We start from the raw sequence: 27,571 nt of genomic DNA, 5'->3' as shown, positions 1-27,571 counted from the left end.
CAAAGGCTCCTTCTGCCCAGGCTCCTCGGGATGCCTTCCTGACTCCCCCGGTGCTCCTCGCCCTGCACGGGTCCAGGCGGAAGCCAGCCAGGGGCTTCCCATCTGGGAGGCGGTGGCTCCAGGCAAGCCGGGGCTGGCTGGGACTGGCGATTCTCCAGGGGCGGCAGGGGCCCCTCAAGCAGCCGTCCGCCCGCAACGGGAGCCCTTGGCCTGTAAGGACGGCTCCCTCAGCACCTGCAGGGTCCGTGGGAGAGCCAGGTTCCCAGGCAGATGGCAACACACCTGTTGCTTCTGCAGCCCCACTTCACCCCAAACAAATCCCGTTCCTTTCCCCCCCCCCAACTGTGTTTCATTGGGTTACGTGGGGGTTTGGGGATGACCCAGAAGGACCACCCCCTTTTCTCCCTTCCAGGACCACAAAAACACGCAACTCTGCTGGTTCTGAAGAGGAGTTTTATTGCATCATCAGTGGGCTGGGAGGGGCTCCAGGCGTGGCGGGGGGAGGCAGGCAGCTGCTATGCCCACCAGCAGGTCTAGTGGTACTTGCGGGCCAGGGAGTGGGCCACCGCGTTGGTCAGCTTCTGGAAGGCGGCATGAGTGCTGGGGGTGAACTCTTTCCCATGGTGGCCAGCCAGGACAATAATGAGGATGTTGCCCAGAAGCTGGAAGAGAAGGGGGCGGGGGGGATACTGAAGGCTGCTGCAAGGGGAGCCTTTGCTGGCGTCTCTGCCCCCTCCCCCCAGCATAGCAGACTAGAAAGGCGTTTCCCCACCAAGCCCAGAAGGAGCCCTGGGGATGCTCAGGTGTCCCTTCCCTCTTTCCCGACTGGGCTGCCCCAAAAGGCGGCGGCAGGCGGGGGGGCAATTGTCCATCTGACCCAGGTCAGTCCTGTGTCTGGACCCCCGCCCCCCTCGTGGGAAGCTGGGAGACTTTTGCTCACCCCTGGGCTGGGCTGCTCGAACCCGGGGCTCAGGGCCATCATTCCAGCACCTCTCGGGCAGGGCGCTGCTGGGAAAGGCTGCCCCAGGAGAGGAGGGGCCGGTGGAGACCCTGGCCCAGCCCTGGGGGAGGGGGAGGGGGGTCCAGCTCACCCTGAAGTTCTCGGGGTCCACGTGCAGCTTCTCGCAGTGCAGCTCGCTCAGCTTGGCGAAGGTGTCCTTGATGCTGTCCAGGTGCTTGATGGCCTCCCCGAAGGAGGTCAGCACCTTCTTCCCGTGGGCCTTGACCTGGGGGTTGCCTAAGATAGCGCTGGGGCTGGAGAGGTTCCCGAAGTGGGCGAAGAACCGCTGGGTCCAGGGGTACACCACCAGCAGCCTGCCGGGAGAGAGCGAGAGCGAGAGGAAGGGGAGCGGATGGGACGGGGGTCCCCGCGGGGCCCGCACCCCCCCGCCCGCCCGCCTCGCCCGGAGCTCTTACTTCCCGAGGGTGGCCCCGCCGACTTCGGCCACGTCCACCTTGCCCCAAAGGCCGGTGATCAGCTGCTTCTCTTCGGCCGTCCAGTGCACCATGCTGTCTGCTGGAGGAGGGAGCGCTCGGAGGGCTGTTGGCGAGAAAGAGGGAGCTGAGTCCGGACGGCGGGGACGCCTTTTATACCCACCGCCCGCTCGCCCGCCCCGCCCCGCCGCCCCGCCCCGGGCCTCGCCCGCCCCGGCGCCTCTCCTGCCAGCAGCCCCTTCTCGCCCTCGCGCTCCCTGGGCCGCGCGCAGGAGGCAGCCTTCCCCGCCGGGCTCCCAGTCCGGATCTCCGCCCAGTTGCTGGCGGTTCCGCCGCCCGGACCCTGCTCCAGTGGCTGAGGAGCGAGCTGCCCCGCCGGCCCGGCCTGCCCGGCCGGGACCGCAGCCTGGAACCGTCCGGCGGGGCGGCGGCTTTCTGTCCCCCGCTCCGCGCGGGCTCGTCCAGGAGCTTCGCGGACCCCTTTTCGGGCTGCGCAGCCTCCCTCCCCTCCCCTCCCCAGGTTTCTCAGGGGCTCCTTGGGCCCTGCGGGAGCGGTGGCAGACCCCTCCCCACCGCCATCCGCCCCAGCGGAGCCCTTCCCAATTCCCCTGGGGGTGAGAAATGGGAGGGGCAGCCGGAGAAGGCTTTGGGGGGGGCAAGCAAAGAGTTTCCTTGCTCCTCTGAAGGATATTCAGGGAGTCCTTGACTTACAACAGTTCACTTAGTGACGCGGTCCACATTTGCGACCTTTCCCAGAGAAGCGGCTGCCCAACCTCCTCCTAGAAACCTCCAGGAATGCCGCCCCCAACTCCCGGAGGCCAAATTCTCCTGGTTGCTTCTCCCCTTGGCCAGGTCCCATCCGTTGCTTCTTCGGGAATAATAGGTGGAACCCCCCACTCTTGGGAGGCTGCTCTCCTGTCCCCCGGCCCCCCTTTGCGATGGACGGGTTTAAGGAAACCACATCTTGTTCACATCTTGAGCAGGTGGGCTGGAAAAAAGGCAGACCGGAAAGGGCCGCATTTGCCACCACGATCCTCAAATGAAGTTCTCCTGCACAGAAGCCTAGAACCCGACACACACACACACAGGCCTTGGGCAGGCCAGATTCACTTAACAACCGTGCTCCTGACTCAATAACGGCTCAGTTGTGGCCCTAAGCCGGAGGTCTCCAAACTCGGCCACTTTAAGACTTTCAACCAGTCAGCAAAGCTGGCTGAGGAATTCTGGGAGTTGAAGTCCACAAGTCTTAAGGTTGCCGAGGTTGGGGGCCCCTGTCCTAAGTGGGCCACCCCCTGTAAATATTTCCGAGGGGTGTTTCGATGTGTCGTGTTTGGGTCCTGCTCCTGTGAAACCCCGGCCCTCCCCAGACGAAGGAGTCCAAATTTCCGAGCCGTCGTGTCAAGGGGGCAGCAGAGCCAGTCTGGGGCAGCCCCCCCAGAGGGAGGGCAAGGGACCAGCCCTGCAGCTGCTGAGCCCAGCCTACCCCACAGGGTTGTTGTGGTGGGTGGTGTACCCATCGCACATCCTGTAGAACTCTTGGAGGAAGAGGAGACGGGGAGGCTGTCCTCTCACAGCCAGGCGTTAGTTTGGACCCTCCAAAGAGTCCCGGGGGGTGGGGGTGGGGGTTACATGCCAGGGCCTAGAGGGGCTCCCCCCCCTATTCTGAGGGTCTCAGTCAGAACTCAGAGCGGCCTTAGAATTCCTGTCCCTGAGCAGTGAGCAATTTGGGGTGGGGGCAGGAGGACCCTCGGTGGGATGGATTCCACCAAGGACTTCAGAGCTTAGCCAGCCCCACCCACACCCCCCAATTCTACCTCTGCTCCCAGCCCTGAACCTGGGTTCAACCTGCCTTGGGTCCCTGCCCTGCCCTGCCGGTCATCCCCCTCTCCTCGGCTTCGGAGGTGGGGCAGGGCTATCTCTCCTGCCAGCCAGCAGGCCCTGGGTGTGCCCCTGCGGTGTCTGGCCTGGCCTATCTCTCGGGCCCAGCCGAAGCCGCTGGCCGGGCCTGGGGATAGTCGGCCAATCCCCTGATAGCTTCCCCCACCCTCGCTGGGGAAGGCGATAACCAGAGGCCTGCTGGAGAAGAAGTCAGGCTGAAGGACCCAGAACCAGAATAGAGCTGGAAGGGACCTTGGAGGTCTTCTAGTCCAGCCCCTTCCCTCGACCATTCCAGACAAGTGACTGTCCAGTCTCTTCTTCAAAGCCCCCAGTCATGGAGCAGCCACAACTTCTGGTGGCAGGCAGTTCCACTGGTTCATTGTCCTCCCTGTTCAGGAAATCCCTCCTTAATTCCAGGTTGCTTCCCCCCCAGATGAGTTTCGCTCCGTTGCTTCTTCTCCTGCCTCTTCAGGGGCTTTGGAGAAGAGGTGGACCCCCCCTCCTCTTCTTTGGGGCAGCCCCTCAAATGCTGGAAGGCTGCTCTCCTGTCCCCCCGGCCCGTTTTCTCTCGACTGGCCAGACCCACATCTTGCAAATGTTCTTCCTAGGTTTTAGTCTCCAGGCCTTTCGTCATCCTGGTTGCTCTTCTCCGCACTTGTCTGTCCAAAGTCTCAACGTCTTTGGGGGGACCACAACTGCCCGCTGTACTCCAGCTGTGGCCTTACTAAGGCACTTAGGATCAAGTGGCACTAATACCTCACGTGTTTTGGGTTCTATGCAGGGGCCCATTTTGAACCAACGGGAGACCCCAGGAGCTCCAGGGAGGCGGCCAGGCCAGGCCCTCCTTTCCAGGCCCGTTTCCACTCTCGGAGCCCTCCAGGCTGGGGCACCAAGGCTCTTTGGCAAAGCGGTGCCAGGCGTCTCCCAAGGCCCTTCTCTTCCTTGGGCATCAACTCATCGGCACGGCTTCCCTGAGCCTCGGTGGTTTTGACCGGCCTTGCCCTGCCTGGCCGAAATGGAACCGGATTTGGTGTGACGCTGGGAGAAGAGCCCCTGCCCCGTGTCAGCACCGGGGAGGGAAAGGTTCCCCTTGCTGCGGTTGCGATGCTGATGTGCCAGCCATTAAACACATTGTGCCAGGTTGCCCACAGCCGCGTCCCCCGGTTTCCCGGGAGATCTGCATGAAGGCCGAGGCCTGGAGAGCTGGACATCCAGGCGTGAGGCCACTGCTGTGCCCCCAGAGACCTTTCACATAGCATGAGGTGGGTCGTGTGGATCTGTTTACGTCTCTTCTGCCTCGTGCTCACCCTAGACTAAATAAAGAGTCATGAATAATGGCCCCAGGAGAACGCAGGGCACTTGCAAAAGGACGGGCTCCCTCTAGGTGGCCTGGGCTCTGCAGGGCCCCCAGGATGGGTTGGGTGGACTGGCCACTCCCTGGAGACAGGTGGGTGCCTCCTGGGAAGCGTAGAAGCAGAACCGCCTGGGCCTCCAGCAACTGGCTGGGATTCCCTGGGGAGCAAACTCCCTCAGGGTAAGAGAGCCAGGGGGTTCTCCACCCCCTTCTAAAATAAAACCCCATGCATCCTCGGGGGGGAGGAGGGCAGCGGCCAGCTTCCTCCTGGACTCTCCCAGGGTCTCTTTTCCATCCCTAACCAGCTCTGGACTCCAGGAACCGCCCGAGTTAGTCACCCCTTCAAGGAGGCTGGACTCTCCCCACTTGAAGCCTTGAGGCTGGTGGGGGCCCTCCCGGTTTTCAGAGCTTGGGTCCTACAAAGGAGCAAGTCCTCAAGATGGTCGACCAGGGAGTCGTAGAAAAGGTGAGGAAAAATGAGAAAACACCATCGCAGGAGGAAATTATTAAGAAAATATTGGAGTGTGCTGAAATGAGTAGATTGACGTTTGAAATTAGAGAACAAGAGGATAAACAGTTTTATAAAACTTGGCATCTATTCTATCAATGGTTAGACAATAAAACATGGTAATGAAATATGTAGATTCTTAGAAAATAAACATATAAAGATGTATTCTTATTATATCTACAAAATGATTGTAGGATACATTTGAGATAATATGAACTGTCATAAAACAAATTAAGTAAAATACGGATTATTTCGTGAAACATGAATGAATAAAAGTATAGTCAAATGATTAACAATGATATTAATGTACTTAATATTTGACTGAAAATATGAGAATATATACAATGTAATTGTAATTGAAGACTACGAAATGGAAGCACAAAAGAATTTGTAAACCAACCAACACACTGTATGTATATATATATGAAAGATGGCTTGATGTTTTTACGTTTTGTCTGTCTATGTTTGTTTTAAAAACCAATAAAAAAATTTTTAAAAAAAAGAAAGGAAGAAAAGGTGAGGAATTTCCCAATTAAATTTCCCTCCTGGAAATGTCTGAGCTTCCAACGTGCAGACTCGGTTCCACAGGGAACGAGGTGGCCTTTTTCGTGCCAGGGACCCCTTCTCCCCACCCCAATCCCTCTGGTAGGTGACCCCCCCCCTCCTCCCCCCGTCTGCCTTGGAAGGCTCTCCACAGCCCTCTTGCGGAGCAGCCCCGCCGGGCCCAGGGCCCCCGGAGAGGCCTCAAAGAACAGGCCGGCTTCTGGGAAGGCCATCACCAAGGCCCCCGAGGGACCTCCTGGGGGAGAGACCCGGGACGAAGGGCAGCTGAGCCCACAGCAGGAAGTTGGGATGGGCAAAGCAAGTCAGAAGGAGGGACCCTGCCTGGTTTCTTCCCCTGGCCTGGCACCTCCCCGCTTTCCCCCTCTGGAGCCTTTTCTCCGGTTTGGGCTCTTCTGCAAGCCCCCCCTCCCCACTGGGGACCCTTCCTCTGGCTAGGAGAGGGACCCCCAAGTGAATGGGGAGGGGGGGAGGCCCTTGGCCAACGGTGCAAGGCTGGAGGAGGGGAGGCCCGACTTTGCCATCCTTTGGGAGGCCAGCCACTCACTCTCCTTCTTGCGCCAAGGGGGGGGGCAGCCCGAGGTTCCCTGGGGAGAGAGGCAGGCGGTGGGGGGTGTTGGGGCACCTGGCGGATGGCCGCTTTGGGGGAGCCAAGGATTGGCCCCCAATGGGGCTTCTCTCCCCCAAGAGGAGGGGGAGAGGCAAAGGCTGGTCCGGGGGCAGGGAGGGGGCATGACTCGGCAGATCTGCCCAGGCTCCTCTTCTGCTGAGTCAGAGCTGAGTCAGGCCTGCCTCCTCCGATAGGCTTGGGCAGAGGAGGAGCTCCTTGGCGGCGATAAAGGGGCAGCTGGCAGGCTGGAGGCTGCCGAGGACAGACCCTGTTGCCAAGGGCGGCCACAAACCTGCCCAGTCAAGCACCCCTTTCCCATGGGGCAGCCTCAAAGGGGGAGGGGAGGGCAAGGCTGACTATCCATAGAAAAGACGGTATGGAGCTCAGGGCTGAACTCGGGGGCTCCTGGGGGCTCTCTGAGCTGGGCGGTTTTCTTGCAGACGTTTCACGACTCAACTAGGGAACGTCATCAGTGCTAGAAGGGGATGAGTTTGCAGGGAGGGAGGGGGAGGAGGAGGGTGGGTCCTTGGTGCTGTGTGAGGTTGGTGGTTTTCTTGCAGACGTTTCATGACCCAACTAGGGAACGTCATCACTGGTAGCTACATTGGGTTCATGTTGGTGTGAAGGATCTTGGTTTGGTTTTGTGACTTAGCACCTGGGGTGGACTTAGCCTGGTCGAGCTTGACCAGTGGATGTCTTGGCTGAGCCCAGGAAATGGGTCGTGCGGAGGCCCTGCCCACCCCCCACGTCTGGGGGCCTCCGGCAGCGCAAGAAGGGATGATGAGTTATAGGGTTGTGGGGGGGACTTTGTCCCATCTTTGGTTGCATTATCCTGGACATGAAAGTCCTGCCTTCTGCCCTTCCCTGGTGCTTCCAAAATGACATGGGTGTGTGTGTGTGTGTTTGCTTAAGACGCCCTACAGCAGAATCGGTTTCTTTGAGATACGCGGCCTGTTCTCTGAATCCTGTTCACCAGCCGAACTATCTTCACGTTTCCCATCCCACGTAAAACCGTGGAAGGAACCCTGGCGCTTGCTTAGCCCAGCCCTACCTGCAGAATCAGGACTTCCGAATCCCGACTCACTTACCCGGCACTGGGCGGAAGTGGCATTTGCCCACAGCACACAAACTCACCACCGACCGACCAACCGCAAGGGAGGTATTGAAACGGACTTCAAGTGTTTCACCTTTCTTGGGTAAAAAGGACTTTCTGGTTTAAAAAAAAAAAGCCTTTTAAAGAACCTGATCAATTTGACTGAAAATGATCCAGGAGAGAAGCAACCTGGGCTTAAGGAGAAATTTCCCGACAGTTACAGCAGTTCACGGGTCTCCACCCCTGAAGGGTTTGGAAGAAGAGACTGCCCAGCCATGATCTGGAATGGTCCAGGCGCTCCTGCTTGAGCAGGGGGTGGACTAGGCGGCCTCCAAGGCCCCTCCCTTGGTGGGATGGTGTTATAAGTGGTTGGGTCCATGAGGGAAAAGGTTCGGGAAGGGCCACACTTGGACAACCCAGCCCCCTGCTGGGAGGCTCCCAACTCACCGCTGCTCAGGCCGCAGGCTGACAGCTTCCCCAGCCAGGAAATTCCTTTTTATATCCCACCTTTATTCTTTTTATAAATAACTCAAGGCAGCAGAGAGACGCAGTTCTCCCCCCCCCTCCCTCCCCCCCTCCTCTTTTCCCATAAAAACAACCCTGTGAGCTGAGGGGGTTGGGTGAGCCAAAGGGACTCCTGATCTCCCATCCAAATCTCCTTCCCGGCCTTTCTCCCCCCACCGGTTCTGCCCCTGCCTCCCCCCACCCCGTCTTCCACGTGGGGGGAGGTCTCTGAAGCCCTTTAAAGGCTGCTGTCCCCCCTCCCCTCCTCTGCGGACCAAACGGATCCTTTCAGCACCCTCTCCTGGTTGGCTTCCAGGCTCTGCCGCCCCCCGCCCCCCTTCTGAACTCGCTCTCAGGGGCCATCACCGTCTTGGATGATCAGGGGGGCAATTCCTCCGCCTTTATAGTCCCCCCCAACCCATCCCTCCTAGAACCATAGGATCATGGGACTCTGGAGAGGACCACAAAGGTCATCTAGTCCAGTCCTCTGCAGAGTGCAACCCAACCATGGAAACCTGCCAGTTTCCACACAGAAGCCTCCGAATTGGCCCGTTGCCCGGCTTTCCCTTATATATTTAAGCAGGTGCGACTGACCCCCAGCTGGCCTGTCCAGGAAGGGGAGCCCCCCGCCCAGCCCCCAGCTGCGGGGAAAGCGTCCCTGGCCAGATTCCCTTCCCGGCGGCTCCTGGCCTGAGCGGTGGGGCCGAGACGCTCCCTTTCCAGCCGCCCCCCTGAGCCCCTCTCGCTCACAAGGGAGGCAGCCGGCGGCGGCCTCGCGGTCGGGACGGGCCCCCTCCCCAACTGAAAGGCTCGGGCAGCGGGCCTGGAGGGCGCCACGGAGGCGCCAAGAGAAGCCGGGCGCTCGTCTTCCCGCGCCGTCCGTCCCCGACGGCCTGGTGTGCGGCCGGGGCTCGGCGGCTTCGGTTACTTAGGAAGAGGCGGGGGCGGGGGGCCTTTTCCTGACTTCGGTGGAACGAAACCTCTAAAGACCCCCCTTTCAAGCAGACGCGCTTGGGGAGCCGCCGGTCGCTTTCCCGCCGAGGACGACCCCTCCTCCGGGTTTTCCCTTATGGGGCCCTCCTCGCGCTGCCCCAGGAAGGGGGAGACCCCGGCCGCTTCCCTCCCCGTCGCCCCCCCCTCCCAAAAGGCACGGACGGAGTCGGTTCAGTCTGCAAAAGGTGACTTTTATTGTCTGAGCAGGTCGTGGGGGTGGAATGGCTCCCTCGCGGGTGACCGAGGGCGGGCGCAGCCGCTGCGGAGGAAGAGGAGGCCTAGTGGTATCGGTGGGCCAAGGCGTGGGCCACCACCGCCACCAGCTTCTGGAAACTGCCCTGGATCTGCGGGGTGAATTCCTTCCCGAACTGGGCCGCCAGCACTGTCAGCAGGATGTCGCCCAGCAGCTGCAAGAGAAAGGGCGGCCGGGGTTATAGCCGGGCCGGCTGAGTCCTGCCTCCGAGGAGCCCCTCTCCTCGGCCGCGACCTCCGTCGTCTTTGCACCCGGCTGCGAATCCCGAGGGACCCCGGTCCCAGTCTGGAGCTGGAGGGGGGCGGGCGAGAAGGAGGGGGGGTCTCTGGGTTCGGGGGCTCCCTTGCAGGCCTCTCGTGGGCCAACCAGGGGCCCTCACCGGTGTCAGGAGGGAGGGAGGGAGGGGGCTCCCCCGCCGACCCCCCGACCCCCAGGGCAGCCCACCTTGAAGTTGGCGGGGTCCACGTGCAGCTTGTCGCAGTGCAGCTCGCTCAGCTTGGCGAAGGTCTCCTTGACGGCCTCGGGGTTCTTGACGGCGTCCCCGAAGGCGGTGAAGACCTTCTTGCCGTGCGCCTTGACCTGCGCATTGCTCTGGATGGCCGCCGCGTTGCTCAAGTTGCCGAAGCTGTTGAAGAAGCGCTGGGTCCAGGGGTAGACGATCAGCAGCCTGCAGCGGCCGAGGGGAGGGTCAGCGCCCGGGAGGCAGGCGGCCAGCGCCCCCCGCCCGCCCGCCCGCTCGCCCGCTCCCCTCCGCGGGGCTCACCTGGCGAGGAATCGCCGCCGACCTGGCCCACGTCCACCTTGGCCCAGATGGAGTTGATGGCGTTCTTCTCCTCGGCGGTCCAGTGCACCATGACGGGGGGCTGTGGGCGCTCTTCTCGGGGCTGAAGGAAGCAAAGCGGCCGATGCTGCGGAACCGGCGCCGGGGAGGCCTTTTATACCCTGCCCGCCAGTCGCGAAAGGAGCCCGGGGAGCGGGGGGAGCCCGCTGGGTGTGGCCCTGCCGGGCCAGCCGGAGCCCGAGATAGCTGCCGGGGCAGGTGCCCCCCCTCCTCCTCCTCCTTAGCCCAGGCTCCGTGGGGCCGGCCGGGCCTTCCTTGAGCGGGGCTAGCCGGCCACGGCGGGGCCGTTGGGAGTCCCTAGCAGGCCGGGGGTGGGTGGGGGTGGGGTGGTCCAGGAAACTCACCCGCAACTTGGCCGTTGGTCGCTCTGCGAGGCCGGTGGGAAAGCCGCCCCCGTCATGGGCTGCGACTTCTGTGACCAAGAGACACCGGCCACCGCTGGGCGGCTGCTCCCGGGCAGCAGAGCCTTCCCTGCCCCAAAGGGGAGGCGGGGGGGTTGGAGCCATGGTGGGGTGGGATCAAGTCCATGGGGGGGGCACTGGGGGGCCTGTTCAGGGGGGGCTTTAGGCGCCCCTCTCAACCCTGAACGTGGGTGAAATCGTCTTTTAGCTCCACATAGAAGAGAAGAAGATTTTGCATCAGCCAGGGAAATGGAGGGAAGGGGAGCTCCTCTCCAAGGGGCGCTCCTCTCAGAGGCAGTGTAGTAGCCTCCTCCTCCTCCTCCTCCTCAGCCTTGGGCTCTGCTGGCCTCAGGTGGACTCCAGCTGCCCAGCCTGTTTCTGGGCATCCTCGGACGGCAGCTGGTCTCCTCCTCCGGCTCTTGGGCCACTTGGCAAGTCAGGAAGTAAAAGCAAATGAGACCCACTTCTGGGGGGGGGGGCATGTAGGGAGGCCTAACAGAAGGGCCCCCAGAGGTCTTCTAGTCCAACCCGCAGCTCAAGCAGGAGACCCTAAGCCATTCTTGAAAAGCTCCGGGTTGGAGGAGCCCCCAGGACGTCTGGCGGTCACTTCCATCCTGGATTGTTCTGCCAGGGATTCCCCCTCAGTTCCCGGTTTCTTGTCCTTTCGGGACAGGTCAGGGCCTCCTTCGGGGCCTCTTGGACAAAGGCTAAGCGCACCTGTGCAGCAACAGCAGCGAAGCGCAGGACATGGGGTGGGGTGGGTGGGCGCTTGAGTTTTTCCCCTTAGAGAGAGGAATAGGAAGGATGCCTGATGAGGGTGAGGGGCCAGAGGGCAGGGGGCTGGGCTAGACGATCTCCAGGGCCCCTTCCAACTCTGTGATTGTGTTACTCTGCTAAGAATTATGGACTACATACAATTTACATGAAACTTAACTTAAAAGGGGGACAAAATATTCTATAGACAGTATGCAACTCCATCAATAGTACATGAGGTACATTATAAGGTAATAAACGTTGGAGATGCCGTGGAAGATTATTTTTATTGATTGGAAAACACCACCTTCTCCTCCTCCTTTCTTCTTTTGTCTTTTTTCACATTTCTATTTTTATCCTTCAGTTAAATGTGTTTCGTTTGTGGTTAATTTTGCCCATTGTTGAAAGAAAAACACAATTCTGAAAGTACCTGCCTGGGAAGTTAATCTGGAGAACATGCAGGAATGACAAGATAGTATATATCCACAACAGAAGTTTAACCAAATGGAAGCAAGAGTGGTTGACTTCTAAGGGGTGCAAATGCTTATAAAAACTGAATTAGTAAAAGCACAAAAAGGAAGTGTCACAAACTGCGTAGTTTTTTCCCCTCCTTTTTCCTTTTTTATCTATTGTTATTTAATTGTAGTCAAAATTGGCTTCTTTTTCCCTCAATCTGCGTAAAAAATACCAAGTAACAATGCAGTGGAGATTTAATACTGAGTAATCAGCTTCAAACGGACAGCTTTATTGTGCTGTACAACCAAGACTTTAATGAAATCTGTTGCAATTATCTAGTAGAGGCAGTCCTCGAGTTACGACCATCATTGAGCCCAAAATTTATGTTGTTAAGTGAAACATTTGTTGTGTGAATTTTGTCCCGTTTTATGACTTTTCTTGCCACCGTTGTGAAATGAACCATTGCATTTGTTAAGTTAGTAGCATGGTTGTTAAGTGAATCTGGATTCCCCATGGACTTTGCTTGTCAGAAGGTCGCAAAAATGGACCCCTTGATCCCGGGACACAGCAACTGTCGTGTGAGTCAGGTGCCAAGTGCCTCAATTCTGATCACGTGACGGTTGTGTTGCTTTAAGTGTGAAAAATGGTCATAAGTGACTTTGTAACTTCCAAAAGTCACTAAATGAACTGTTGTAAGTCGAGGACTGCCTGTATTGCATTGTATTTTGGCTGAAAAAACCTAAATCATCTTTAGGTTCTATTAACTAAGATAGATAATCTTTTTTTGTATGCTCAATGGTTCCAATTATTTAGAGTGCTAACAATCTTTCCTCAACACATATATGAATACCAAAAGTGCAGAGAAGAGCAACCAGGAGGATGAGGGGACTGGAGGCTCAAACACATGATGGACGGTTGCAGGAACTGGGCCTGGCTGGTCTAGGGAAGAGAAGGACCAGGGGAGACAGGAGAGCATCTTCCAATATTTGAGGGAGGGGCTGCCCCAGAGAGGAGGAGGAAGGGGGGAGGGTCAAGCTATTCTCCAAAGCCCCTGAAGGCCAGACGAGGAACAATGGATGGAAACTGAACCAGGAGAGTGTTGTAATGATGAGGCAGTCAAGGTGTTCATTATGAATCACGATGATCTTTCTTGGAGTCTAGTCTTGCATTTATACACATTTATAGTAATCCTCTAACATTGGTTAACTTTGGTTGTTGCTCAACCTTTGTTACTGTCTAGCATAGTAATTAACACAGTTAATTATCTCTAGTTAAAGTCTAACACATGTTTACTTCCTCTCTCTAACCCTCCTTTAGATGAGTAACTTTCTTTGCCTGAGTTGTATTTGCTTTGGAACCTTCATTACCTGAGGTTTGTCATCAAGACAATGACATCCCTGCAATTACAACTCCACATATCCTTGGTTTTTATTTTAAATGGAGGATTCAAAGATATATCAATGTATCATAACTGTAAAGGAGTTAAAGAAGAGGAAGTAGAATGAAACAATGCAAACAAATTTGGAATACATTGAATAAAACAACAGGTTACAATTCATACAATAATAATAATTATAACATAAAAGTAAAACTGTCTTGAGCCAAGACCAACCAGGGAGCCAATTGGTTAGCTACTCAAAAGGTGAGTACTGAGCATGGATATTATTTTGAATGTAGGATTGTAAATTGGCAAGTTCATCCTCAATAGTTTTATTCAAAGAATGAAAATGCACAGCGCATCCGCGGTGTCCAACTAACGTACAGAACCCTCCCTGACGGGCTAAAAGATAGTCTATGGCAAAACGCTGCTGTAAGACATCTTGATTTAAGTCTTCTATTTCATGCTGCAAATCAGGAATAATAGCAGCGGTAGAATTGATGGATTTTTCAAGTCTGCAGGTGAGACCAAGAATAGATCGTCTGTTTTCTTGAGCAATTATGCCAGGATAAGAGCCTAGAGTAAGGACTCCTGTAACGGCCCCTGCCAATGCACGGCCAAATGTAGAACCAGAAGACAATTGTGTGTCAATAATAACTTCATCATTACATGTAGGCCCCAGAGAGGAACACCGCTGTCGAGTTGATGGGAGCGTACCTATTTGAACAGGTAGAGTAAAATAACCTATAGCTACACATTGATAATTCTGAGGATGCACATTGGTGGCATATTTATCAAAAAAGAACCACATATTAGGATCCTGAAGCTGCCATCCAGCGCATATCGATCCTGTATTAGAGTGATCAGAGGCATTAAAAATAGGAAAATTGTCAGGATACATATCAGGAGCTATATTAACCAATAGTAATATAGCAACCAATAGTAGTCAGAACAATAACTATAATTCCCCAGCTTTTTAAATATGTGCTGGGCAGCATCATAATCAGACCAGTTATGAAGCCAAGTGTGTTTAGCGTGACAACAGAAACACAGACCCCTTGTAAATTGACTAACTTTCAAGTAACGCCAACGGACAAAATTCAATTGCATAGGGGGTGTAGAAAATAGCCAGGAGTGTGAAATAGATTGTAGTTGTGAGACAAGAAATGTAGAAGACACGATCAAGTTAGGGGTAAAAGAAATTTGACCAAATGCCACTGGGGGCTCATAGTATAAAGTAATATTTGTGCCATGGGTCATAAACATGTATTGGGCATGACGAACCCACAAATTAGGGTTAAGACGAACCACAGAAGTGTCATTTTGAGCAGAAACACCATTAACCACAAACAAGAAAATACAAAGTAAAATGGTAACAGAGTTAGCAGTAAAAATAGCAAAAACAGCAGCAACAAGATTTTCAGGAGTCTGAGGTAACGAGGCCTGTTGCCGTTGTTGTTGAGCTTGATATGCAGTAGATTTAACCTGGCCCCAAGTGATGGGTTGCGGGCACTTTGAGCTTGGAAGCTGAACTTCCGTGTTCAGATGAAGATTGAAATCCGGAATCGGGTTGTGAAGGCCCTGATGCCATGCCATGATACGGACGGACACAGCGCACTGGAACCCACACTGCTTGTCCAGTAGAAGGATCTTCCACTGCAGCGTAACCGCGACCCCAGGTGATCAGCGGTGTAGGGCCTTTCCAGGTTGGATCTGGAGCTTGGTGGTACTTTACCAAAGGCCTTGCTAAAGATTCAGTAGTTCAAAAATGTAAATTAACAGGTGAGTCTGCAATAGAATCTAAAAAGGTTAAATAATTCCAAGTATATAATGCTACAGCAATGAGATTTTGAATCTTTCGCAGATGGTAAGGGCCAGACTCAGTTTGTAATTGTTTCTGAAGCAATGCCTTAAAAGTACGATGAGCTTGCTCAACTATAGCTTGACCCTGAGAGTTGTAAGGAATTCCGTGCGCTAAAGTAATATTTCATTTCTGACAAAAGGTTTGAAATTCCTTACTAATATAAGCGGGGCCATTGTCAGTTTTCAACTGAGAAGGCCGACCCATTACAGCAAAAGAGGATAGGCAGTGAGAAATAACATCTGAAGTACGTTCATGTTTTGAAGCAGTAACCCAAAGGAAGTGTAAATGAGTGTCAATAGACGTGTGAAGAGAACAGTATGGCTTAAAGGTTGAAAACTGAGTTGCATCCATTTGCCAAATTTGATTAGCTTGGGTTCCTCGTGGGTTGACACCCACTGGAAAGGGAACTGCCAGTTGCTGACAAGCTGGACAAGTACGGACAATATCCCGGGCTTCAGAAAATGAAATTTTAAATTGCTTTGCAAGCGATTTGGCATTTTGATGAAAATAAGAATGACTAGCAAGAGGATCAGCAGACAAAGACGCAACATCCTTTAAGGATTCATCTGCCTTCCGATTTCCTTCAGTCAAGGCATTAGTAAAGGGAGTATGACTTCAAATGTGTTCTACATACAAAGAATACAAGCGAGTTTCCAAACTATTCTTTAAAGATAAAAACAAGGATAACAAATTCTTATCCAAAGACAGAGCACAATAAGAAAAGGGAAGAGATTGCATAGCTAAATACACATATTGAGTATCAACGATCAAGTTAGTCTGCAAATCATGATGATCTTTATTGGAGTCTAGTCTTGTATTTATACACATTTATAGTAATCCTCTAACATTGGTTAACTTTGGTTGTTGCTCAATCTTTGTTACTGTCTAGCATAGTAATTAACACAGTTAATTATCTCTAGTTAAAGTCTAACACACGTTTACTTCCTCTCTCTAACCCTCCTTTAGATGAGTGACTTTGTTTGCCTGAGTTGTATTTGCTTTGGAACCTTCATTACCTGAGGTTTGTCATCAGGACAATGACATCCCTGCAAATACAACTCTACAGGAGAGATTCAACCTGGAAATAAGGAGGAATTCTCTGACAGGGAGAACCATCAACCCGTGGAACAGAAGTTGCCTTTGGAAGTTGGAGCGTCATCCCTGGAGGCTTCCAAGAAGACACTGGACTCCCATTGGTCAGAAATGGGGTAGGGTCTCCTGCTTGGGCAGGGGGTTGGATTAGATGACCTCAAAGATCCCTTCCAACTCTGTTAATCTGTCCCTTTTACACCACTACGGTTTCAAAAAAATGTTGCCATAATGAGGATGAGGATGAAGGTGACCACGGGGGTCATTTTCTAGCCCTGAAGTTTACACTTTCCTTGAGCTGAGCCACCCTGAAGCCCCATCAGACTTAACTAAGGAGCCACGGATTTTAGTTCACATTCTAGTGAATTGTGCAAAGCCGGATGGAGCAGCCATCCCAGCGAGCGCGTTAAAAGAGCAAAGCCCCAGAACTGCCTTGGTATTATATTAGTGTATATTCTCGTTATGTTCACTTTACTGTTACAATATTTTACTTCGGTTCTGCTTAAACGCCTTTCCATTTTTCTTCCTTTTTATTAGTCCTTGACTTACGGCCACAAAATTTCTCTTGCTATGCGAAACATAGCAAAGTCAGTAACCCAGTTGTTAAGTGAATCCGACTTCTTCCATTGGCTTTGTCAGGAGGCGGCACGTTTCCCAGGCATGACCGCTGCAGGGTCCCTGTAGCCACCTAGCCGACATTCGGAGGCTGGGCAACCGGTTCATGTTTATGGCGGTGGGCGTGTCCAGGTGGCCACGGGATCACTTGCTGCAACCGCCTGGGCAGCAAAGTCCCGGTGGGCAATTGGCTACTTAACGACTGTAGAGATTCACTCTGACAAGTCACACAATGGAGCAAAACTCACTTCTGAATCAGAATCAGAATCCAGCTGGAAGGGACCTTGGAGGTCTTCTAGTCCAGCCCCCTGCTCAAGCAGCAGACCCTCGACCATTCCAGACAAGCGGCTGTCCAGTCTCTTCTTCAAAGCCCCCAGTCATGGAGCAGCCACAACTTCTGGTGGCAGGCAGTTCCACTGGTTCATTGTCCTCCCTGTTCAGGAAATCCCTCCTTAATCCCAGGTTGCTTCTCTCCTTGGTTAGTTTCCACCCGTTGCGTCTTCTCCTGCCTCTTCAGGGGCTTTGGAGAAGAGGTGGACCCCCTCCTCTTCTTTGGGGCAGCCCCTCAAATACTGGAAGATGCTCTCCTGTCCCCACTTAATCCTTATTTTCTCTGGAGTCTAGACAAATGTTCCACTCAGCAATCTACATGTAGGGCTCAGTTGTGGTTGTAACTTGAGGAGAACCTCTGTTCTGAGATGGAAACGTAGGCTGACGGCTACTGCCCAGGAGGGAGGACTTAGAGCGCCTCCAGGGAAGCAGAGCTGTGCTGGACACGATCGGAGGGGACCAGGAGGCTGCCAGGCTCTGATAAGGGCAGCCGGGCCCTGGCATCGCCCATTTCAGCACCAGGCCCAGGCCTGCAAGTGCCTGACAAGCTCCAGAGAAGGCAAGGCCCAGGGATAACAGATGATCAGAGTTGGAAGGGACCTTGCAGGTCATCTAGTCCAACCTCCCACCCATGCAGGAGACCCTACACCCTTTCTGACCGATGGCAGTCCGGCCTCTTCTTGAAAGCCTCCAGGGATGAAGCTCCCACAACTTCCGAGGGCAACTTCTGTTCCTTTGGTTGATGGTTCTCACTGTCAGAAAGTTTCTCCTTACTTCCAGGTTTAATCTCTCCTTGGTCAGTTTCCATCCATGGTTCCTTGTCTGGCCTTCAAAGGTGCTTTAGAAAATAGCTGGACCCTCCCCTCCTCCCTGTGGCAGCCCCTCCCTCAAATATTGGAAGACTCCCCCCTCCTGTCTGCCCTGGTCTCTCTCTTCACCGGACTAACATGCCCAGTTCTGCAACTATTCTTGGTGTGTTTCAGCCTCCAGTCCCCTCATCATCCTGCTCGCTCTTCTTTCTAGAGTCTCAACCTCTTTTTATAGTCCGGTGACCAAAACTGGATGCCGGACTCCAGGTGTGGCCTTGCGAAGGCTTTAGAGACGGGTATTAGAACCACCCTTGTCTCCCTCTGTTCGTGCAGCTTAGGATTGCATGGGCTTTGGGGGCTGCTGCTGCTGCTGCACCCGGCCCTTCCCCGAGAGAGCCTGTGGGACCCTGAGGGGCCGCAGGGCGAGGTGCCAGGGATGGGCAGAGGAAAGTGGGCAGCCCTCCCTGCTCCGCCTGGGCCAGCAAGCCAGGCTGCCCCCTCGCCCGCCCCCCCCCGACTTCCTCCCGGCGGGAATCAGCCCGGGGAGCCCATTCGCAGCTGCCCCAGCAGGGGGGCGTGAATTCAGGGGCCCGGGCGGGACTAGAAGACCTCTAAGGTCCCTCCCGGCCCTACAGTTCGATTCCTGCGCTCCTTCTGGCGCCGCGAGACCCTCCCCACCCCGGCAGCTCGGCTGACTCCTTGGCTGCAGGGCCGGCGCAGAGCCGGAGCCCCGCTTGGCCCCCTTTCCTCGCCGGGGAGAGACCCCCCTCCCACGGGCAAACCGCGGGGGAAGAGGGGCGGGGCCTTGGCGGCAGGAGGCCCTCGGCCACGTCCCGCGCGCGGGGCAGGCCGGGAGCGTCGGGGCGCGCCTCCGCCTGTGATTGGCCGAGCGGGGCGCGCGCCAAGTTTCAACCGCCGGCTCCGCTCCCGCCATGGCGCCCGGCAGGAAGAGGGCGACGGCCCGGGGCGCCGCCAAGGCCTCGGCGCGGGACAAGCGGGTGGACGCCTTCCTGAAGGACTTCGACCGCGAGGGTGAGGCGCGGGCGGGCGGGTGGGGGCGGCGGGGGCGGCGGGGCCGGGCCGGGCCTGACCGGAGCGCCTCTTGCAGTGCGGGCGCGGGTGGCGCAGGTGCGGGCGGAGGGCGAGAGCCTGAAGAAGGACGTGGAGAACCTGTGCAACATGGAGCTGCTGCGGCTGCCGCTGGCGGTGCGCGACCTGAACTGGATCGAGTTCCTGGGTAGGTCTCGACCCCCCGCCCACCGTCCGTCCCCCGCGGCCCCCGCGCCCCCCGCTAACCCCGCTTCCTCCCCCTGCAGCGCTGGGCGGCGGCGAGAAGGCCCTGGAGAAGGTGGCCTCGGTCAGTGAGTAGCCCGGGCTCCGGCGGGGGGAGGGGGGCAGTGGGGGGCCGCCTCCCCCGTCCCTCCTGCGAGCCGCCCGGCCTCCTCCCTTGCCTCCCCTGCAGAGCGAGGTGGACATCGCGGAGATCACCCAGCTGGCCTCCAGGGCCATCCAGACGCCCTTCCGGGTCGCCAAGAAAGGTCAGCCGGGCTTAGGGTGGGGGTGGGGGGCTGGAGGCGGGGAGGAGAGCCCGCCTGATGCTCTCACGGTGCCCCCCTGTGGAACCAGCAAGCCAGGCTCCCTGGCGGAGTTTCTTCAAGGAGGGGAGGGAGGGGCTCCCCCAGACAGAACGATGCACCCCTCTCTCTGCCTTTCAGGCAAGGGGGAGAGGCGGGGGCAGCGGTGCCTCCCCATCCCAGCCCTTGTCTGTCCACTGCAGGAGGAAGAAGGCCCCTCCTGCCTGTTTGCAGCCCTTTGCCGGCTGGGCCAGCCACACTCTTGGTTTAGGGTTTTCCCTTCCGTGGACACCTTTGATCAAGCGGGCTCCGTCCTATGAGCCCTCAGGTCCTGATCCCTATACCTGGGCAGACAGGTGTACGTTTGTGCCTGTGTGTATAGAGAGACGCATGCCTTCCGACACAGCCGTACGGAGGCATGGGGTACCCGTAGTAGATGATATGAGCATCAGTGTTCACAGTGAAGCCGGCTCCCTACCCTTCTACTACCGCTATACTCAAGAAAGAACCGCAGAGTCCTTGCAGCCACAGCTGAGCCCAAAATTTCTCCTGCTGAGGCAGCTGTGGAGGGAATTTTCTCCCACTTGGCAGCTTTTCCTGGCACGGTTGGTAAGGGAGCTACTGCAGTTGGTGAATGTGCGACGTTGCCCACCTCGGTTTTGCTAGCCAGAAAGGCTGTAGAAAGTGCTCCCTGGACAGGGCGACCGTCATAAACATGAACCAGTTGCCAAGCATCCCAATGTGGGTTCTGTGGCCACAGCGACACTGCAGTGGTCCCCATTTTTCAGTGCCGTTGAAGTTCAGATGGTCACCAAATGACCGGTTGTAAGTCAAGGATGCCGGGATGGAGCCTGCTGAGAACGGAGCACTTCAAAGTTGCCTCCCTCGGCCGGCTCCCCTTCCTCCAAGAATTCCTCTTCCCCCACAGCCAAGCAGCCCATCGACGAAGAGATGGAAACATCTCTGCTGCCCGCAGGCAAGAAATCCAGGCAGGAGAACCAGGCGGCTGCGGATCTGGAGGTGGCACCCCAGAAGCCGGGGAAGGTGGGTCCCTTTGCCCTTCCGGGGACCTCCGGCTTGGCTCGTTCGTCCTTGGCCAAGGGGCCTGGTGGTGGCTCCCCTCCAGACCCCTTCCCCTTCTGCTACCTTAACAAAGCAGGCGGCCCAGGGGGAGGGGGGCCTCAGAACTGCCTGAGAACAGGTCTGTCTCTGCCAAGCCCCCCGCAGTCCCAAGGACGGACAGGAGGAGGACATGAAGTGGGAACCATGAAGTGGTTGGGAAAGGCCGCAGGATCTGGGTGTGGCCAGTCTAGGGGGAAGTAGGGCCAGGGGTGGCGTGCCTGCAGTCTTCCAGTGTTTGAAGGGGGTGCTGAGGGGGGCCAAGCTATTCCCCAAACCAGCCCAGGAGAGAAGGAACCCAGAGTGGAGGAGGAATTTCCTGACAGCGAGGACAGTGAACTGGTGGAACACCAGAAGTTGTGGCTGCTCCATTGCCGGAGGTTTTTAGGGACAGCCATTTGTCCGAAATAAGCAGCTGGCTGGAATAGAGGACCTCCAGGGTCCCCTCCGGCTCTCCTCTGAATGAAATGGGTGGGTGGGTGAGGGCCCTTGAAAGAGGTTGGTGAACCCCCTGGTCACACAGCAGGGGGCCTCTGGCTGAAGGCCGGCGGAGTCACCCCTCCCTCCTGTGTTCCAGGCGCAGACCTCGACCAAAAGGCCCCCCAACTCCAAGAGGACCCGGCCCCCTTCATCCCGAGCCAAGAATTTCCCCAAAAGGTAATGGGCCCCCCCAGCTCAGAGACCAGCCGGGGCTCCACAGAACCAGCCTGGGCAGCAAACGTTCCCTTCTATCCGGGATTGAGCCAAAGGCCCCCAAACTGGGCAGCTTTAAGGCTTGTGGGCTTCAATTCCCAGGAGTCCTCAGTTGCCGGAGCCCTGGGACTGGAGGCGGCGGGGCCCCGTGTTGTCCTTCACAGAGGCCTCTCGGGGCTCCTTGAAAGATGCCAGCTGGAAGAAGGTGCTGGCCAGGAGCATCGGGGGTCTCGGACAGAGGCACCCCAAAAGCCAGCATCCTCCTGACCCTCGGGGGGGGAAAGGCTGGCGCTGCTTTAGGCCAAACGCTCCACAATGCCCAAAGGGGGCTGAGAGCCAGAGGGCGCAAGTCAGGGAGGGGAGCTTAGGAGGAGGTGAAGGCGGAGAGGGGCCACGCCTGGGTGCTCCGGCCTCCGGGAGGCTGTGCCCAGGGGGTTTCCTGGCCGTGGGGCCTTCAAGCGGAGGGAAGGCCGGGTGTGGCCTCCCAGGAGAGTCTGGGCAGAGCAGAATCGGGGCGGGAGACCCCCAAGGGGCCTCTCAGCTCGAAGAGGCTGGGGTCTCTTTCCTTCCGGAGGGCAGGACAAAACTTGGGGTGCAATTTACAGAAGCCCCCCCCGTCTTGCGAGGCGGAGGGCTTGTCTTCCCTGGCTTGCCTCTTGGGGGCCATAACTGGAGTGGTGTGGGTGAGCAAGGGGGTGGACTGGATGCCCTCACGGTCCCTCCAAGCAGGAGGGATTGCAGCCTAGGGCTCTGGCAGCCAGTTGGAGGGCCCCGACTGGCCACTGACCCGGTGGCTGCTGTGTTTTAGCAAAGTGAGCCACGCCACTCCGGTCATCCGAGGGAACCCCACGAAAGCCACCACTCCTCTGTTCACCCCTGCTGGCAAGTTTGACTCCAGGTGAGCCCCTCTGCCAGGCGGGTCTCGGGGCTGCCTCGGGCGGGGCTGGCTGGTAGAAGCTCGGGGGCGCGCGTCCACCTGACCTCACCTGCTTCTTCCCCCCCAGCATTTTCAGGACGCCCGGCCTGCGGGCCCCTGCTGCCCACGAAAGGGTCTTCAGCATCTCGGTGAACGGCAGCCCCCTGGCAGACAGGAGCGAGGTCTTCCTCACGGTGCCCCTGGGCGGAGGAGAGGTGAGGGGCACAGGGAAGGGGGGGGCGTGGGGGCTTTGGGACGGAGGCCCTGCGGCCCCTGCATGGCCTGGAGGGGAAGCTGCTGGGGTTAGGAGGGCTGCCTGCTCCTCCTCCAGAGTAACGGGCCCTTTGTCCTCTGCGCAGAACGTCCGGATCAGGGCCAGCGAGCTCTCGGAGAGGGACCTGCGGGGGCTGAACGCCCAAGCCCTGGGCAGCGTGAAGAAGCTGTCGGTAGGCCTGGCTGGGTTTCTCCCTTGTCCCCGGGGGCCCAGCGCCCCGCCCCGCCCGTCCTTCCCGGAGGCCTGGGGTCTCCCTGGGGGGAGGCTCGGCCTCTGGGTCCCCCAGGAGCCCTTCCTGGGGGCCCCTCCCTGACTGCCAGGGAGACGCAGCAGTGGAGCCCCCCTCCTAGTGCGGGGGGGGGGCTGGGGGCCGGCTCCATTTCGCAGCACCCGGAGGGGCTGGAGAGAAAGTAGGTGTGGGGCAGGGGCCGGGCCTTGAGTGCTGGGAGGGGCCGCTGCTGGGGTGCCTCCCCTCCTCCTCCTCCTCCCTGAATGGGCCAGGGCTCCACCCTGCGTGGCTTCCCACCTGGAGCAGGATGGGAGGAGCCGGGCGGCCGGGGTGGCCCCTTGCAGCCGCCGGGAGGGGCTGGGCCCGCTGACCCTCGGCTCCTCTCCTTCCAGAGCCAACTTGCGCACCTCTGCAGCCGAGTGGGCGGCCCCAAGTGAAGAGGCTTCCGAGCAGCAGCTGCCTGTCGCTTTGGTCCTGGCCTGGGGAAGGGGAGATTGGGCTCAAGGGCCCCCTCCAAAGGGTTGCCCTCCCCTGCCCCCCGTCCGGCACCTCCCTGCCCTGCCCAGAGTGCCGCCACTGCTGCTGCTGCTGTGCCCCAGGGGGCCACCCTCCCTCCTCTGGCCCCTCCTGCTTCTCCCGGCTGCCCCCGTCTGCAGGGGCGAGAGCAGGTGGCCTGGGCCCTTCTCAGCCCCCCGAGGGGGTGGGGGGCAGCAACAGGCAGACACGGCCCCAGGGCGAAGGCCGGCTGCTTCCTTTTGGGGGGGGCAGGGGGGGCCTTCCATTCCGAGCCCTTGGGGGGTTTTCTATTTATCATCTTCCGTGCAAGGAGACCGTTTCCTGGTTGTTTTTGCAATTAACAATAAAGTTTGTTTTCTTACTGAAGGTCTGTGTGGCTTCTTGCCGCCCCCCCAGTCCCCCCCTGCCCAGAATAATATGGGGGGGCCCTTCTGGACCCAGGGACCCTCGATGGGGGTGTGTGTGTGTGTGTGTGTGAACCCACCTGCCCGAGTGCCAGGGCAGTCGACCAGCGTTCTGGAGAGGAGCCGTTTGGGGAAGGGGGGTCAACACTGGACTGGAAGGAAGACCTGGAGACCCCCGAAGAGGGTCAGTGAAGCCCCGAGGACGACGGCCGGGCAGCTAGAAACTCCAGAGGCTGAAAGGGCTGAGCAGGCGGGGGGGGGGGTCGTTTTCTGTCAACGGAGGTTGTGGGGAAAATGGGAAGAAGAAATAGATTTGCTGCCTTGCGTTGTTTATAAAAGAGAATGAAAGTGGGCTAGGAATGAATTAGAAATTTTTAAAGATGAACGTTACCAAGGACACAGGTGGCACCAGGGCAAAACCGCCGAGGCTTCTGCAGCTGCATGGGAGACCCTGGGGGGCAGCTGCGCACTCACAGCCTTTGCGTTGCCCAGAGTTGCTTTCAGTGCGACAGGCAGCCGCCATTTCACCACAAGGAAGTCATGTGGTCAGCCAGATCCAGGGTGGTGCCCAGCAGCCTTTGGCACTGGATTCTCCGTGGCGGGGGACAGCGGGGCCTTCCGGGTCTGAGGCCACCTGCTTGTTCAGGCCAAGCGGGCAGGTTCCCCGGGGAGCGATCTGAGTTTTGGCCCAGCCCAAGACTGACCCCTCCCACGATTGCCTGCCCAATGAGCCACGCATGGCTTGGAAGCCGCCTGGTGGCCCCTGAGGACACCCAGGTGAAACTCACCAAGTCCCTCCCCAGCAGAGCTAGTCCTCAAGGAACTCTTGGGGACGGAGGGGGGGCAGCCAGTCAGCCGGTGGGGAGGGTTATCAGCTGCCCCCTTGGAACCCTTCAAGCCGCCGCCTCTTCTTTCCTTGGGGAAAACCACCAGCCACGCGAAGCTGGAAAACGGCCTCCTGGGGACGGAGGTGTGCTCCGCTTCTCCAGCCCTTGGGGCCGAGGGAGCTCGTCCTCCCTTGCCAATTTCTGCCCGAGGGAAGATGAGGCAAGCCTGTCCTTGGAGTCCCCCTGGAAGCCGGATAAGTCGTCCTCTCCCTGGCATGGCCGAGTCCTTTCTCCTCGCCAGAAGAAGAAGAAGAAGAAGCCGCCGCCGTTCAAGAGCTGCCTCATCTCCCTCCGCTGGTGAGTCACTGCTAGCCAGCCTATTGCCCACCTTGGAGCTTCGGGCACCAGCCAAGGGCCGGTTCTGCACACCAGGGGTGTCCAACCTTGGCAACTTGTGGACTCCCAAACTCCCAGAGATCCCCAACCAACTGTGGAGACAGACCCCTGCTGTAAACTGAAGGCTGCTTTCGCTTGGTGACTGCCAAACGCACAAAGGAGCTGACAAAATGGAAATGTTTGCTTATCGGACATACCAGTAGAATCATATTTTGCAAGGATTGGGGCAACCAGCCAGGGCTGGAATTTGGGGCATCCCTTTTCTTCGAGGTATCTTTTCCTACCTGGCATCTAGATCGGAGAATCTGACTGAGTGCAATAATCCACAGGCATCTCTCATGCGGGGAAGTGCCTGTGTTTTTATGGCCTCACCAAGTCCAGTCATGGAATAATCTTAATTATTTATTAAATGATAGTTATCCTCATGCAAAATACACTATATGCTATTATACTATACTTCAGCATAATTTAGTCAAAGTAGACTGTACTGCATTGATAATGGTCCCCCAAAAAGGTTGCTTTTCCCCCCCCAAAATGGAAGCGCTGTTAAGCCTTGTGCCGAGCGGCTGGCTGTGTTTCCCTCCTGAACTCTCAGAATAACGGAATCACAGGGTTGGAAGGGACCTCGGAGGTCTTCTAGTCCAGCCCCCTGCTCAAGCAGGAGGCTCAATACCATTCCACACAAATGATTGTCCAGTCTCTTCTTAAAAGCTGCCAGGGGTGGAACAACCACAACTTCTGGTGGCAGGCAGTTCCATGAGTTAATTGTCATCCCTGTTAGAAAATTTCTCCTTCGTTCCCGGTTGCTTCTCTCCTGGGTGAGTTTCCCTCCGTTGCTTCTTGTCCTGCTGCCTTCAGGGGCTTTCCCCGTGGCTGTTCCAGGACGGGTTTCCCAGGGTCAGCTCCCAGGGCAATTCTCTTATTTGGTTATATTTACAAACAACAGTTTCCATGGGGGAGAAAATAGTCCAATAAGCTATATTGGATTTCTTTCTGGTCCAAATACTTAGAACAGAATGAGAGTAGAATGAGAGTAGAGCAGAGCAGAGCAGAGCTGGAAGGGTCCTTGGAGGTCTTCTAGTCCAACCCCCTGCTCAGGCAGGAGACAAGTGGCAAGCAGTTCCACTGGCTAATTGTCCTCCCTGTCAGGAAATTCCTCCTTAATTCTTCTCTCCTGGGTGAGTTTCCCTCCGTTGCTGCTTCTCCTGTTTCTTCCTTCAGAGCGTTTCGTTCATGTCTCTTCTTTGAAGCGCTTCTCCGAATATTGCCCCATCACTCATTGCAGCACCGCATCTTAGAAACCCCAGCGGCCACGCAGTTCCCACTGAGGCGGCAGCTGTTTCCCGCTGGACGAGAGCCACAGCCCCCCAACGGTAAGGTCTCCCGCTTCTGTCTCGGCAGAGTCCTCCCCCGGGGGATTGGACCCCGGCCTGGGGGCGATGAGTCGGCATGCTTCAGGAGGCCCAACCGCCCAGCAACCAGAGCAGCCTCCCCCCCGCCTCCTTCATCCTGGCGGGCATCCCCGGCCTGGAGAAATACCACCGCGGGATGGGGGTGGCCTTCTGCCTGATGTACCTCTTGGCGCTTCTGGGAAACCTCTCCCTGCTCTTCCTCATCCGGGCGGAGCAGAGCCTCCACCAGCCGATGTACCTCTTCCTGGCCATGCTGGCGGTGGCCGACGTGGCCCTGTCGTCCTCCACCGTGCCCAAGACCTTGGGCGTCCTCTGGTCCTACTCCAGGGAGATCTCCTTTGAGGGCTGCCTTGCCCAGATGTTCTTCACCCACATCAGCTTCATCGCGGAGTCCACCATCCTGCTGGCCATGGCCTTCGACCGCTACGTGGCCATCTGCTGGCCGCTGCAGTACACCTCCATCCTGTCTCCCTCGGTGGTGGCCAAGACCGGCCTGGTGGCTCTGGCCAGGAGCTTCTGCGTGATGTTCCCCACCATCTTCCTCCTCAAGAGGCTGCCGTACTGCGGGAGGAGGGTGATGCCCCACTCCTACTGCGAGCACATGGGCGTCGCCCGTGGCCTGTGCCAGTATCGCCGTCAACATTTGGTACGGCTTCGTGACCACCCTGCTGTCTCCCGGCTTAGACATTTTCCTCATCGCCGCTTCCTACCTCCTGATCCTCAGGGCCGTCTTCAGGTTCCCCTCCAAAGACGCCCGGCTGAAGGCCCTGGGGACCTGCGGCTCCCACCTCTGCGTCATCCTGATGTTCTACACCCCGGCCTTCTTCTCCTTCTTCGCCCACCGCTTCGGCCACGGCATCCCCCAGTCCGTGCTCATCCTCCTGGCCAACCTCTACCAGCTGCTGCCTCCCATGCTCAACCCCATGGTCTATGCCGTGAAAACCCAGCCGATCTGGAAGAGGCTCGTCGGGGCCTTCGGCAAAGGAGGCCGGGGCGGGGCAGGGTCCCCACTGTGAGCCACCCCCACCCACTCCTGTCTCTGTTGCTTGGGATGGAAACGGTTGGACTCTCCTCCTTCCTACCAAAGGCGTTTTTATTCTCCTCCTCCTTTAAGGCTTGTTTTGCTCTTGAGTTAAGGGGTGATAAAGCTACTTCTCTGCCAAAAAGGAGACATTTCTTTGCCTCCTCTTAAAATGATGAGGGTTTTTCCCACCTTTTCTTTCTTTTCAATATTCAGAGCACCACATTCCAAGATCTTTTCAATTTTTCACACTGAAAATGAAGCTTTGGAGGTGTTCTAGCTGGTATCTAGGGAGGCTCTTCCGAGAACCAAGGCGTGCTCTCAGAGATTAAGCCGCTTTTGCAATCATTGCTCAGGACAAAAAGAACTGGTCACAAACATGCCTCAAACTGCCCAAGGAGCCGCTGATCCAGTTCCACAGAGGAAGGATGGAGTCTGTCATCCGCACCTCTATCACTGTCTGGTT

General features: G+C 57.2%; 4 protein-coding genes across 4 annotated transcripts; 2 read left to right on the top strand and 2 right to left on the bottom strand.

Moving 5' to 3' along the window:
* Nucleotides 1-439: 439 nt before the first annotated feature.
* On the bottom strand, nucleotides 440-1,574 carry LOC113450432 (hemoglobin subunit beta). The gene is made up of 3 exons (XM_026721624.2): nucleotides 1,417-1,574; nucleotides 1,092-1,314; nucleotides 440-662 (listed from the first exon to the last, which is right to left on the bottom strand). The coding sequence occupies exons 1-3, from the start codon at nucleotides 1,506-1,508 to the stop codon at nucleotides 534-536; spliced, it is 444 nt and encodes a 147-aa protein (XP_026577409.2). The 5' UTR covers nucleotides 1,509-1,574; the 3' UTR covers nucleotides 440-533.
* A 7,531-nt stretch (nucleotides 1,575-9,105) lies between these two features.
* Nucleotides 9,106-10,118, bottom strand: LOC113450430 (hemoglobin subunit beta-1). Its single transcript, XM_087936862.1, has 3 exons — nucleotides 9,948-10,118; nucleotides 9,633-9,855; nucleotides 9,106-9,342 (listed from the first exon to the last, which is right to left on the bottom strand). Exons 1-3 carry the CDS (start codon nucleotides 10,040-10,042, stop codon nucleotides 9,214-9,216), a joined length of 447 nt encoding a protein of 148 aa, XP_087792988.1. The 5' UTR covers nucleotides 10,043-10,118; the 3' UTR covers nucleotides 9,106-9,213.
* An 8,453-nt stretch (nucleotides 10,119-18,571) lies between these two features.
* CDCA8 (cell division cycle associated 8) lies at nucleotides 18,572-23,409 on the top strand. The gene is made up of 10 exons (XM_026721620.2): nucleotides 18,572-18,756; nucleotides 18,833-18,961; nucleotides 19,041-19,081; nucleotides 19,187-19,262; nucleotides 20,227-20,342; nucleotides 20,995-21,074; nucleotides 21,919-22,008; nucleotides 22,115-22,241; nucleotides 22,386-22,472; nucleotides 22,922-23,409. Exons 1-10 carry the CDS (start codon nucleotides 18,657-18,659, stop codon nucleotides 22,964-22,966), a joined length of 891 nt encoding a protein of 296 aa, XP_026577405.1. The 5' UTR covers nucleotides 18,572-18,656; the 3' UTR covers nucleotides 22,967-23,409.
* A 2,712-nt stretch (nucleotides 23,410-26,121) lies between these two features.
* LOC113450425 (olfactory receptor 52H1-like) lies at nucleotides 26,122-27,100 on the top strand. The gene is given in 2 exon segments (XM_026721617.2): nucleotides 26,122-26,696; nucleotides 26,698-27,100. Coding segments are annotated over 2 exon segments (978 nt in total).
* Nucleotides 27,101-27,571: the final 471 nt, after the last annotated feature.

The sequence above is a fragment of the Pseudonaja textilis genome, chromosome 7 (genome assembly GCF_049901715.1).
Source record: "Pseudonaja textilis isolate UNSWEBS1 chromosome 7, rPseTex1.2, whole genome shotgun sequence".
Classification (NCBI taxonomy): Eukaryota; Metazoa; Chordata; class Lepidosauria; order Squamata; family Elapidae; genus Pseudonaja; species Pseudonaja textilis.
The sequence above is the reverse complement of the archived record's forward strand: the minus strand, read 5'-3'. Positions and strand labels throughout refer to the sequence as shown.

Excerpts from the sequence above, each read along its gene's own strand:
- LOC113450430 (XM_087936862.1), bottom strand. The coding sequence starts at position 10,042 with ATGGTGCACTGGACCGCCGAGGAGAAGAACGCCATCAACTCCATCTGG. Across the intron at positions 9,856-9,947 it reads GGCGATTCCTCGCCAGGTGA|GCTGCTGATCGTCTACCCCT; the intron begins GCCCCGCGGAGG and ends CGGCCGCTGCAG. Across the intron at positions 9,343-9,632 it reads TGGACCCCGCCAACTTCAAG|CTGCTGGGCGACATCCTGCT; the intron begins GTGGGCTGCCCT and ends TTTCTCTTGCAG.
- LOC113450432 (XM_026721624.2), bottom strand. The coding sequence starts at position 1,508 with ATGGTGCACTGGACGGCCGAAGAGAAGCAGCTGATCACCGGCCTTTGG. Across the intron at positions 1,315-1,416 it reads GGCGGGGCCACCCTCGGGAA|GCTGCTGGTGGTGTACCCCT; the intron begins GTAAGAGCTCCG and ends CTCTCCCGGCAG. Across the intron at positions 663-1,091 it reads TGGACCCCGAGAACTTCAGG|CTTCTGGGCAACATCCTCAT; the intron begins GTGAGCTGGACC and ends CTTCTCTTCCAG.
- CDCA8 (XM_026721620.2), top strand. The coding sequence starts at position 18,657 with ATGGCGCCCGGCAGGAAGAGGGCGACGGCCCGGGGCGCCGCCAAGGCC. Across the intron at positions 18,962-19,040 it reads GAACTGGATCGAGTTCCTGG|CGCTGGGCGGCGGCGAGAAG; the intron begins GTAGGTCTCGAC and ends CTCCCCCTGCAG. Across the intron at positions 22,242-22,385 it reads TGCCCCTGGGCGGAGGAGAG|AACGTCCGGATCAGGGCCAG; the intron begins GTGAGGGGCACA and ends TCCTCTGCGCAG.